The 13348-nt window shown below is 43.8% G+C and overlaps 1 protein-coding gene across 1 annotated transcript in view; it reads right to left on the reverse strand.

Annotated features, from left to right (window-relative positions):
- LOC138259594 (gastrula zinc finger protein XlCGF57.1-like) overlaps nucleotides 1-13348 on the reverse strand; it is a 215101-nt gene that overhangs the window by 109274 nt on the left and 92479 nt on the right. The window contains exon 4 of the mRNA XM_069207427.1: nucleotides 4933-5043. Coding sequence (XP_069063528.1) covers nucleotides 4933-5043 — 111 coding nt within the window. The remainder of the gene's footprint in view (nucleotides 1-4932; nucleotides 5044-13348) is intronic.

Genomic DNA, 13348 nt, shown 5'->3' on the forward strand with positions numbered 1-13348 from the left:
ATGTGGCTTCCTACTGAGAAAAAGATATTATGTTGCAGCCAGAGGAATCAGAGTATCTGACTCTGCAACGCCTTGGTTTTTGGTCACGAGAGAGAGAGAGAGAGAGAGATTTATTCCCTAACGTGCCATCACCGTGACCATGCTCGAAGTGCTAAACAAGAAGCAGTATCACCTGTAATACCACAGGCTGCAGAAACAGATCAAAAGTCGGAGACAAAGCAGCCCACTCAATACACAATGTAATCACAGTAATTCCCGGCGCCTAACAAAAATGAATGTCTTCTTCTCTAATGTAACCCGTGCTCATGTAAATCGATCCAATACCTTCAAGTCTCCGGGTGCAGACACTAAAGAAAAACTGTGAAAAGCCCAAACAACATACCGCCACAAAGCACGAAGCAAAAAAACAAGAAGTACTTTCAGGGTGGTGCCACAGGGAAGGGCACTGACTAGTGTCCAAAGAGATATGACCGCAAGGAGTACTTGGTCCACAGGCAACCCGACAGCAAAAAAGATGAAGACAACAGGAAGTGAAGCAGGATGACGTGCAGAAGGCATGCTGGCCAATCAGAAGCATGTAAATCAGAGCGACGTTGGACTAAGCCAATGGTAATTTTAGGCAATTAAGGGGCTGGTCCTATGACCCTTTGAAGTTTTTTTTTCTTAACAATAGAGTTTGCAAGCAGTGCACAAGCACGTGTGCGGATGAAACCTTAAAAGGACAGCACAGGGGCATTCACATGGAAAAACAGCTGCATCAAAAACTAGAAAAAAAATCTCCAAGGCACATATGTAGTCTTGGGTAGGAACAGGGGTTACTTCACATTCTGACCCAGATTGTAACTCTTAAGGAGTGTCAGAAATTCAGCCAAATCCAAGCTTGCTAAATTTTGACAGGCTCTCTCTTCGCCATGAACATGAGCCATAAAATTCCTCTCAGGCTTAGATGTGAAAAAAGGAATGTATATGAAAGAAACTATTATGTTTCAATATGTACTTCATGTTATCCAAAGTTGTCTCATTGTTATTCATTTTCAGTGGAGAAATTCCTGTTCAGCTGCTATGCTGCATAATTTTTGGTAGCGTGATAAAATAATACAAAATTAGCATCAAAGTGACAAAACATTTGTAAAAAGGAAGTCTGGAACATTTAACCTCCACAGAGTTGTAACACACTAGAATCCTACAGAACAAGCATTTGCAATGCAATGTCTGGCATTTGTGAGAGTTAGAGCTACTGCCATTGTAAATGACAATGTTTTTGGTTCGGAGTGTAGTGGATGTATGAACAGACACATAGCTAGCTGCAGCACTGTCTAGAGGACTAAGAATGGGTAATTATCACTGTGCATGTTCCAGTTAGTGTAGTGGTGTTACTGATATTATAACCAGCTTCATGAACCACAGATGTATTTATCCAACTAGGGAGGATAAATCACAAAGAACAGATAGACTGTATTGTCTTGTCACAATGGCTAGATGCGTTAAATTAACATTTCAGTAAACCAGAGAACTATTGAAAAATAATGAGGACAAAAAGAGATTTTCAAATAGTCCCATTTCTCCAGTCTAGACCCACATTATTGCCTGATTTTCAGAACATAGACAATAGGGCCCATGATATGAATAGTAAAGCACCTTAGCTCAAAAAAGCAATCAATCATAGTGCTTGAGTGCGCATTGCAGCCACAGACAGTGATGGGACTTTTTTGTGTACATCTTTATTTAAATGTTGTATATTGTCCTGAATGTAAAGAACTATAGATTTAAAACATATAGCACTGGCTGGTAATTTAATGAGTATCACTGCTTGCATGATTCAGAATCCAAGTTCATCTTGCATAAAGGAAGTTGGATAACCAATTGAATGTTGTAGTGTCACTGGCCACGGGGAATTAGTGATAAATAACAGCACCCACCACAGTGCCCAGGAGCCAAGAGTCTAAACCATAGAGAAATGGTGCATTTGTCAATGCAGTTGTCAGTGACATTGCACAAACCTGCAAACTCTCCCATGTTTTGCATGACCCAAAACGTCTGAAAACCAGGGCCTTGGGCCTGATTATCATGCATACTACACTCCATCTGCGCACATCATGTTGATGAACAGGCTTTATTTACGCCGGAAGCCAAACTAGACTGACATCATAGCCACAGCACACCAGGCTAATTGTGCGGTAAGTAGAACTTCGCTGCCACCCTGCACGCTCAATATAAACACTAGTAGGGTGCTTGGAGGGGGGAATCGAATGGAGGCTAATGATGGCCATATAAAGGATCGGTTTGCCCCGCTTGTGATGGGTGTAGACGAGAGTAAGAAGAGCAAGGCACTGTCTGCTGGATCTTCGCTGCCACGCCACCCTGCGTGTTCAATATAAACCTTAAAAGAGCGAGTGGGGAGAAGGGGTCGAATGGAGACTAATGGCAGCAATATAAAGGATCAGATTGACTGTGCAATACTTACAGAAATCCCAACCAGGGTCTCTTGGCGACATCTCCCACCCCTCCCTTTGTGACATTTTTTGGTACAAACTCTTGATTGGCTCCGGCGTATTTTTTATGCACTAACCCTCGGAGGGTAATGTCCCCCCTCCCAGCAGCTACTGAGAGAGAGCAGAGTTTCACAGTGCACCACAGTTTGAACACTTAGCTTCTTACTTTTCCGAGCTGAAGCAGCCGCTGCTTCTGCAACATGTCCTTATTGTGTAGAGGGTGCTTTTCCAACTTACATTTAATTTCACAATGTGAATGGCAATACACATGCTATTCCGGAGGGGAGGCCACAGCACTGGGAGGGAGATGCTAAAGACAACACAGAGAACGGGGATAATAAACAATCTTCTAGCTTACGCGTCACGAATTTTCAATTCTATTAAGGACACGGAGGCGAGGATTATGCTATCTCCTTCTTTACTGACTTTAAAACAGCAGCCAATCAAATAACATTAAAAACAAAAACTACACATCCCATGATTCTAATGTATACATAATATAACCCAATCATAGTCAACAACCTCTGTCCATAAATGACAGGACCTTGAACATCACTTCCTCTTTCTTTGCTGCTTCGCAGCAGACAAGTACTATTTCTCTTTTTCTCATGTGAATTATTACTTAATGTAGATTTGATTGTGTTTATTTACTTAATTCTAAAGACAACACAGAGAACAGGGATAATTACCAACAGAGGAGGGAATGGCCGCAGCAGTGTTAATGTAAAGTTGCTTCCTGTGGTCCCGGCACCCACCGAATATAATGAGCAGATGACCGGAGCTCTGGGGAAGCTTATATGGCACTGTTTATTTTTGGTGTTGCTTTTCAGCCGCCGATGTGACTCATTGCCACATTCTTCCCCGTGCACATCCAATGATAAAAGCGGGTCGGTATAATAACAAAAAAAGAAGTAATTAAACAAGCAGACCTCCTCCCTCTCACCACCGTGGACTGCACGCAGGCACACTCAGTGCAGAGAGGCAACGAAGAGCAAAGCAAAGCAAAGCTAAGGTGAGAGCAAGAATGCTCTGCCAATGGAAACTGAAGCTTCGCTGAACACGAGCAGGAAACAAAGAAAAAAAAAATACCCTGAAGAAGAGATAAACAGGACAAAGCATAACTATACAGTAGTTGGTCCTTGCTCCCACACAGAAAAAGGGGGGACAAAGAGGCATGACTGACCAGTAGCAAGCATGGACTTTTAAATTACACTTACACTAACAAATTAAATAGCTGGAAGCCCTCAAAAGAAGTATACTTAAAAGTATACAAGAGGTCATACACTTACGCTCAAACTAAAACATGATGACAGACAGAGGAACAGAAGAGAGCTTAACCTGAGTCAGGAACAAGAAGGGTTGAAATGGACTGTCACATATCAGGGGTCAATCCTGACACACCTGGTAGACTTCTCTTAGCCCTAAGGTAAGCACAGGTATACCAACTTAACACTCAGAACTCTACTTGGTTTACCCAGCGTAGGTATGCATTTGGAACGTAACAGTCATACAATAGTAACCATCAGAGAGACTGTGTTTTTAAGACCATGGGTATCAGTTGCCCTTCACCCCCAACTAAGCACACACAGTAAACTCAAGCATTATTTTATAAGGTTTCCTCTGAAGCCAATCGAATGCAAAGCACATGTAAAATTATTGTAGCAGATATTATAATGAAGGTAGCGATTATAAATCACAAAGAGAAAATATGAATACTGATAACATACAATAAATCACACTTATTCCCATCTTAATTAAGGCTAATGGCAATTAGTGATGAAAGGCTAGGGAGGGGCGTGCAATATTTATTTAATAACGTGACACTAAAGGCAAACAGCTGGAGAAGCCCGCAAGGACAGTTTATATTTCTGAAAAGCTAGAATAGTTCCAGACTGTAGCCCAGATAAAAAGACAAGTAGCATCTCAGGAGTCAAAATATTCCTCTCTCCCACCGAGGCTTAAAACATTGCTGATATAGTAATTTTCAGAACCACTATGAGTAAAATATTCTTATTTGTGATGTAACACAAGAGAAAACTCATGAGGTACAGCTCCCTACGCTAACATTAAAACACTATCCAGTACAGGAGCATAGAGAAATCAAAACTTAAAGTAATTGAAATAAAACGAATGAACATACAATAATATAACCCTAACTGCAGAGAAATAAAGGAAAGTTATCCATTAGAAACAAAATAGGCGGACCACGGCCCTTAAGGGAACATTGAGTAGGCCCATAACATAGCAGGCACCAGTACTATCGGTACAAAATGTAGAGGTACTACAAAAAACACGACAGGATGATGAGGCAGAAATAGAAAACCACGTATGATCAATTTGAAACATTATCAATATTAAAGCCCCTTCCCAGGATCGAAGATAGCTGTGCAGTGCGGATGGCAACAGGGTGTGATTATTATAAAGAACAACAATTTCTTACCTGTAAGACAACTGATATTTTGTGTTTGCCTGCTGTGCTGGTATTCCACAGAATAGACCTCGTCCTCTTCTTTAATAATGGCGGATGTGACTGCCACAGTAGTCTCTTGTGCTGCATCAAAAGAAACATCTAAGGGTGATTACAAGTTTTATTATTACGATTCAAATTATCACACTTTTGCAAGTGCAAATCTCATCCTCTGCCTCAGCAAAGATGCCACTTCAAGTAAAAACAACCAATGGCAAAGCCAATAGGTCTTGCCTATGCAAAAGCTATATAGGTTTGCCAATATGTTTTAGCAATGTTGTACACCAGTGTGGGTGCTGTTCCGCATGGATAAAACCTAGTGCCGTAGAGCAATATGGTGTGGAGTGTTGTGAAGTGGAATGGCAAACAGTAGAGTGGAGTGGCACAGAATGTTGTGTATTGGAGTGGCATAAAATGGAGTCTTGTGGCAGAAAGTGGAGTGGTGTAGAGTAGAGTGTACTGGTGTAGAGTGCATTGGCTTAGAGTGTTGCAGAGCAAACTGGTGTAGAGTGCAGTGTTGTACAGTGCAGTGGCACAAAATACAGCGGTGTACAATGCAGGGTCGTAGAATGTTGTGGCAGAGATTAGAGTTTTGCATAGTAGAATGCAGTGGCATAGAGTGCAGTGGTGTAGAGTAGAGCGGTGTAGAGTACAGTGGCACAGAGTGCAGTGGAGCAGAGTAGAGTGGCATAGAGTGCAGTGGAGTAGAGTGGTAAAGAGTAGAGTGGCGTAGGGTACAGTATAGTGCCATAGAGTGCAGTGGAATACAGTGCAGTGGCACAGAGTGGCATGCTACAGAGTGAAGTAGCATAGAGTGGGGTGATGCAGAGTAGAGTGGTCTTAGAGTGCACTGGCAAAGAATGCAGTAGTGCAGAGTAGAGTGATGTAGAGTTCAGGGACGTAGAGTGCAGTGTTTCCGAGTAGTGTAGTAGAGTGCAGTGGTGTAGAGTGGCATACAGTGCAGTGGCACAGTGTAGAGTGTTGTAGAGTGGCATAAAGTGACGCAGAGTACAGTGTTGCAGAGTAGTGTGCAGTATTGAGGCGTAGAGTAGAATGGTGTATAGTAGAGTGCAATGGTACTGAGTGGTTTACAGTGGAGTGAAACAGAGTGGCATAGAGTATAGAGGACTGGTGTAGAGTGCATTGGCATGAAGTGTTGTAGAGTAAAATGGCATCCAGTGCAGGAGCACAGAATTCAGCAGCGTACAATGCAGCATCGTAGAATGCAGTGGCGTGGATTAGAGTGGAGTAGAGTGCAGTGGTGCAGAGTCTAGTGGTGCAAACTAGAGTAGCATAGAGCGCGGTGGAGTAGACTACAGTTTCATAAATTGCAGTGTTGTAGAGTGGCATAGAGTGCAGTGGTGTACAGTGGTGCACAATAGAGTGGTGTAGAGTAGAGTGGCATACAATGTTGCAGAGTAGAGTACAGTAGTATAGAGTAGAGTGACACAGAATGCTGTGGCATTGAGTGGAGTGCTGCAGAGGCATAGAGTGTAGTAATCCAGAGTAGGGTGGCATAGATTTCAGTGGCACAGAGTGTAGTGCTGCAGAGTAGAGTGGAAACATGTGTGAAAGATGTTCCTCTAACAACTATGTATTTATTCTGGTTGTTTTTCGCCCACTGAAAAAAAAAATCATTCTAATGCTCTATATTTATGAAAAAACAGCACTTGGATTTGGAATTTTCTAACTGCCGAGAACATGCGACCCACCAAAACCTAGTTTTATTCCTGGGCCTAACGCAAGAGCGCAAGAGTACCCTAGTGTACAGAAAAAGCATTCCAGGACAATACAAGCATTGTATATGCGGAATCTAATATCATTTGAAAAGGGGTCTATAGAAGTATGCAGTGTATATATTTCCCGTACATTAAGGTTTATTCTTCTGAAGAGCTTGGTTCTGCAGAAATACCCATATTTTCTACTTAAATCTAAGGGTGGGCCGTGAACTCTGCTCCGCTCGTAGAGTTTGCAGAGTTTTTCCCACTCTGCGCTTCACTTAGAGCACAGAGTTACGGAAAACTCTGCGTAGCGGAGCAGAGTTTTTTCCTCATTTCTCACCAACGTTAAGTTGACAACAGCGAGCAAGGAAAATCTTACTCCAAATCACCTCCCAGCGAGATTTCTCAACGCGGGCATTCGTGGATTGTCCCTACTGCTTTCGTTGAGAAACCTTCTGTTTGAGCTGAGGAAACTGCCGCTCAAGTAGAATATCTACTCAAGCAGCAGTAAAGAAGAAGTGCTCTTTTGCACTGCACTGGGTGCCAGCCGTGCTGATTTTACAGTGCAACAAACACCTGGAACTAAAAATCAGCACGAACAGCGTGACCTAACGCACTCCGCCGCTTGCGGAACTCTGCATAGTGCAGCAGAGTTTTTTGTTCACTTAGCAGAGTTCTGCATAGCGGAAATCTGCGAACTCAGCCCAGGCCTACTTAAATCCTCCATATATGTGAAACTATCAACATGTGACGCTCGAATGCTATGTCTGGAACACTTCTGCCATCTAGCGGACACACCGTGTATGGTGTTTAGTCCAGTTCTCAACCTGTAGTTCCTTATCGCTCTGGAGTTGCTAGATAATCATAAAGTATTGTACTTAAATCTGTTTGAAAACAATAATAATTATATAATTGTTTTTATTTCCAAATTGCAGTAAAATGCATTAATATATTATGCCTCAATTGTTTGCATAAATTATTTTGTTATCTGTAATTAACCATGAAATGCATCACCATCATTCGTACTATGGACGAGGCCCTTGGTAAAACAAGAAGGTAGCTCTCTATATAAAACAAGATAAAGAAGCACAAACAAAAGAAAGAAACATTAATAGCTGAAACAAACACAAATAACTGGTGGCTGAGGTTGGGACAAAGAAAGACAAACAAATGGTGCCTGATCAGAGCAGTATTGGCAGAGGGACACTAGTTAAAACAAATAAATCTGTGGTTGGGTCATGTGCCCGAAACGAAACAGGAAGTGACGCCAAGCCACATACTGGCCGAGAAGGAGACAGTACAAAAAGTGACAAAGGGTCCAGCAAACAGTAATTGATGGGTGGGTTGCAAGCCCTTTACTGAATACAGGCTCGACCCTAATGAGGCTTAAGCCCAAGGCCTCACTTCGAGGCACTAATCATTTTGGCACAAAAATGAAAGGCAAACATAAATAAAAGGCACAGAATGACAAGACATGTGGGGTGCTGTTTGAATCAACACATAGAAATTAAGGCATAATATATGAGGATGACCCTCAAACAGACAGCATAATTGTTATTCCCTGCTCAGAGGGCCACAGGACAGACTGGAGCTTCTGTGCCACAACCATGGTGGTTGAGGTCGTTCACCAGTGATGTCCTGGGTCCATCCTACTATGTCTATGCAAACCGGGCCAAGTACAGCCATTATGGCATTTGACTCTCAGGGTAGAGAGTATGAGCAGTCAAAGGTTTCGCAAGGAGATAGTGTGGGTATTGAAAATGGCCCTCTGTATATCCCCAAACTTTTTGTCTTCCTCCTCCCATATTTTGCTGGATTTTTCATTTGTTAGCCTTAGGTCTGAGCACTCTCCCACTGCTAACCAGTGCTAAAGCGCTTGTGCTCACTCCCAAAAACATGGTTTGATTGGCATACACCTGATTGGAATATTTCATTTACATGTAAGTTCCTTGTAGAGTGGTCTACCATATACCCAGGGCCTGTAAATTAAATGCTACCAGTGGACCAGCAGCACTTATTGTGCCACCCACTTAAGTAGCACTTTAACACATGTCCCAGCTCTGCCATTGCAGCCTGAAGGCAGTGTCCCACTGCCATGTCAACTTGGTATTTAAAAACCTTTTGCCAAGCCTTAAACTCCTCTTTTTACATAAAACTCACCCAAAGGTAGGCTCTAGGTAGCCCACAGGGCAGGATGCCGTATATTTGAAAGCTAGGACATGTACTGTTTAGTTTTACATGTCCTAGTAGTGAAAAACTCCCAAATTAGTTTTTTCACTACTGTGAGGCATACCCGTCCCATAGAATAACACTGGGGATTCCTTACTATTTTAAGAGGCTGTAATTTTTAAACCAGAGTTGAATAGATATATCATGTTTGGTATCTATGAATTTGTACTCATAACCTCTCTTTAATAGTGAAGTTGAGTTTATCACTATACATTTGAAAACGCCATTTCAAAAAAGTTGGCATTTACCTGTACTTACCCCTCTGTGCCTGTAAGCTGCCTTAGGTCATATGGCTGGGTGTAACTGAGAACTGGGACTTTGTGAATTCACTCCAGACAGTCACACAATAGAGGGATTATCTGAGCCTGAATGGACCAATACCTGACTTGATGCAGGGCCGAGCTAAGCACAACCCCACTTGCAACTGAATAGGCTAGGCTCTGCCACCATACAATAGTTTTAACAGCCCTGTATTGTCAGTGCAGCCAGCTAGGACACAGGGTGAGGGAGGCAGAGAATTTCTGGTACTTCAGAGAACCATTCTGGAAAAGTCTCCCAACTTCTAGGAGGTGGGCACCAGGGTATAACAATAGGACTCTCAGACCTACTCCTTATTTCACTACTGGACATGCGTAAGGACTCAGAGGACTGCCTGCTGCTGTGACCTGCTGTTCACTCTGCCAGACTGCTACTGCACCTGGAAGGACTGCTTTGGTGCCTGGAGCCAGATTGGAACTTCCAGAGGCCAGCCCTGCTGTAGAGGCCTGCATCATCACCTGCACCCAGGACTTCAGAAGGGCTGTTTAGCTGGTCTCCTGTTATGAGCCATGAGGACATAACAGGCTCCCACCATCTTAAACCTGCACCTGGACCCAGCCTGAAAGAGACTTGAACCCCCATGAGGTCTCCATCTATTTCTGGACCCTTGGTTGTCTGTGGTGCTAAAGATACCCAGGTGGCCATTTTTTAAAACTGACAGATTGTTTTTTTGAACCTTAAACTTGAAAAAATCAGAAGTCTGGTTCTACTAATTGGATTTGCATGGTTGTGGTGTCAAATCATTTATCAAAATGTTATCTTTAATTCTGAATTGGTTTGGGATTTTTATTGTGTTGTGTTTCCATTGTGTTGCTTGCATATTGCATACATTTCTGATGGATACAACTACCTGTGGATTCCTCACCTTTTGAATTCTCCCAATGTGTCAGCTTTCAACAGAATTTTTTCTTTCTTTCTATCTCTCAACGTCGACGAGGATATCATAATAGCATGGCTCTGCACGTGACTCTGTCTGACATCATAGGAGCCATAAGAAGTCCTCGCTGGCGTGCTGACGTCAGTTCCCTTTTTTCCGCGCCTTCGATGCTAATGGTTTTCTACCTCGCCGTTGTTGCTCAACTGTTTAGAGGGAATTTATTACAACACTACTATATCCCCGCCGACGAAATCCAGCTCAAAACATTATTACGAGTGCAGGGGTCATATATCGGTGACTGATCCGCATGAGAACTGTCTCTGGTGCTTAAGCTCGGATCACGATGTCGCAGGTTGCTCGTCCTGTCAGCGGCAGCAGCTCCAGATCTAGCAGGTTCCCAACCCCTTCTACAGGTCCTACAGAGGTCGTGGAAGACTTAGATCGCATGGTGCCGCCCAGCAGCCGTCCTCCTCCTCTTTATCCGCAATGGAAAACCAGTCAGGAAAGCAGCCATAGGTCTCTCCCCTTTCACCAGCATGTGCTGCCCGTATGGGGAAGGTTGTTATATTTTCTCCAAGAGTGGGAGTTAATAACATCAGACTCATGGGTGTTGAGCATAGTGAGAAATGGTTGTGCCCTTCCCTTTCAGGAGTTTTCCTCCCCCTTCTCTTTCCTCCCCGACATTCTTTATGCTGAGTAGAGTATCTTCTGTTCCTTCACCAGGAGGTGCAAATTCTACTATTAAAGGGCACTGAAGAGTTGGTTCAGGAGCAGGAAAAGGGTCAGGTATGTTATTCGAGGTATTTCCTGATTCCCAAGAAGGATGGTCGTTTGAGGCCCATTCTGGACCAGAGGATTTTGAATTTGTTCCTCAAACAGGAGAAATTCAAAATGCTGACCATAGCACAGGTATTTCTTACCCTGGACAAAGAAGGCTGGATCGTGTCTATCGACTTGCAGGATGTGTATTTTCACATCCCTATTCTGAAGTTGCACAGGAAGTATCTCCGGTTCATGGTAGGGTCACAGCACTTCCAGCTTGTGGTCCTTCCTTTTGGTCTTACTCCTGCATCTCAAGTCTTCCTTAAGGTGATAGCAGTGGTGGCTGCATACCTCAGAAGCAAGGGAATATCTGTTTTCCCTTACCTGGACGACTGGCTGATCAAAGCCAAGTCCCCAGAGTTTGACGCTGCACCATTTGCAGGTGACACCCCAGTTGTTGTTCAACCTGGGCTTTTCCTTGAACATGCCCAAATCTCACCTGGAGCCCTCTCCGTGCCTCCTATTCATAGGGGCATTACTGGACACAACATTGAATTAGGCCTACCCTCCTCCCCAGAGGATTAAGGACATTCAGACTATGATTCCAATGTTTCAAAAAGGAGCGGCTGTTCCAGTCCTTAGGGTCCTACGCCTGCTCGGGCTGTTTGCTTCCTGCATTCTGTTGGTCACTCACGCACATTGGCACATGAGGGCTCTCCAGTGGTGCCTCCACAAGCAGTGGTTTCAACACAAAGGGGGTCTTGAGGAGTCAATAACGATCTCCAGAGACGCTGCAGTGGATCTGCAATGGTGGAGTGTGGACTGCACCTGCCTCAAGGAAGTCCATTTTGTCTTCTACCTCTGGTGACCAAGATCATAATGGATGCTTCCACTCAAGGGTGGGGAGCTCATCTGGGGGACCTGGAGATCAAAGGCCTTTGGTCTCCAGTAGAACAGATGTTTCACATCAATCTGTCGGAGTTGCGGGCAATACGTCTGGCTCTCAAGGCCTTCCTCCCGTCCATTCACGGTCAGTAGGTAAAAGTCTTGACAGACAACACTACTGCGATGTGGTACACCAACAAACAGGGAGGAATAGGATCGGACCTTCTCTGCAGAGAGGGTCTGAGTCTCTGGTTCTGGGCTCAGGACCATAGGATTTGCATAGTAGCAAACCATTTGGCCGGAGTTCTAAACGTACATGTGGACAGTCTCAGCCGGCACTTTTCGTCCTATCACGAGTGGTGTCTCCATCCGGAGGTAGTTCTTCACATCTTCCAGTTGTGGGGAATGCCTCAGATAGACCTGTTTGTCACTCATGAGAATGCGCATTGCCAGTTATTCTGCCGCCTCCAGTATCTGATGCAGGGGACAATGAGGGACATGTTTCAGCTGAGTGTCTCCTGCCCGACCCTCGATTCCTCGAGTTCTGAGGGAGATTCGTCAATACCGGACCCAAGTCATATTAAAAGCCAGATTGGCCAACAAGGGTGTGGTACACAGACCTTCTTCAACTCTCACTGGCCCTCTGTCTCCCTCACAGGGCAGACCTCCTCTCGCTGTCGCAGGGGCAGGTTCTATAGCACCTACATGCCTGGAAATTGAACGGGGCAATCTGAGTTCTTTTTCTCTCCCTCCAGAAGTGGTGGATGGTATTTTATTGGCCAGGCAACACTCCACCAAGACTGTCTATGCTAGCAGACGGGCAAAATTTGTTAATTGGTGTGAGGAGAGACACATTGACCACTTAAGGGCCCATCTGCCAAATGTGTTACAGTTTGCTCTTTCCTTCGCACAAAAAGGTTGCGCAGTTTGTACAGTGAAAGGGTATTTATCGGCACTGTCGGCTTTTATTTGTTTACCTGATCAACCCTCTTTATTGAAGTCCCCAATAGTTCTTAGGTTCCTTAAAGGTTGACTAAAACATTTCCTCCCACTCTATTTATAATGCCTCAGTGGGATTTGAATTTAGTTTGAACTTTTTTGATGGGCTTACCGTTTGAACCAAAGCATAGTTGTCTGTTGAGGCTCCTAACTTTTAAGACAGCTTTTCTGATAGCCATTACGTCAGCTAGGCGTGTTAGTGAGCTTCAGGCTCTCATTGTAAAACCCCCTTATTCTACCTTCCATGCTAATAAAGTGGTTTTGAGAAACAGGGCAGCTTTCCTGCCTAAGGTAGTCACTCCCTTCCATCTATAACCCTTCCTTCCTTTTACCCTCCTCACTGTGTTGCTGTTTGTGTACTGCATAAATACTTAACACATTGCCTCTAATTTGAGCCTGACTGCTTTTTTATGCCAAGCTACCCAAAGTTCAGCACAGTTAAATTAATGAACTTTTGTGGTTCACCCTGCAAGGGATTGTAGCTCACACCCCATTCAACCAACAACTTACTTTCTCACAGTGGGGGACAATAATTCAGACCTCTATGGTCAACCAAAGGACTGTTCTTGTCTTTTAGTGAAAGAATGTACTTTCATTT

Source organism: Pleurodeles waltl, chromosome 9, assembly GCF_031143425.1.
Source record: "Pleurodeles waltl isolate 20211129_DDA chromosome 9, aPleWal1.hap1.20221129, whole genome shotgun sequence".
In the NCBI taxonomy this organism is placed as follows: domain Eukaryota; kingdom Metazoa; phylum Chordata; class Amphibia; order Caudata; family Salamandridae; genus Pleurodeles; species Pleurodeles waltl.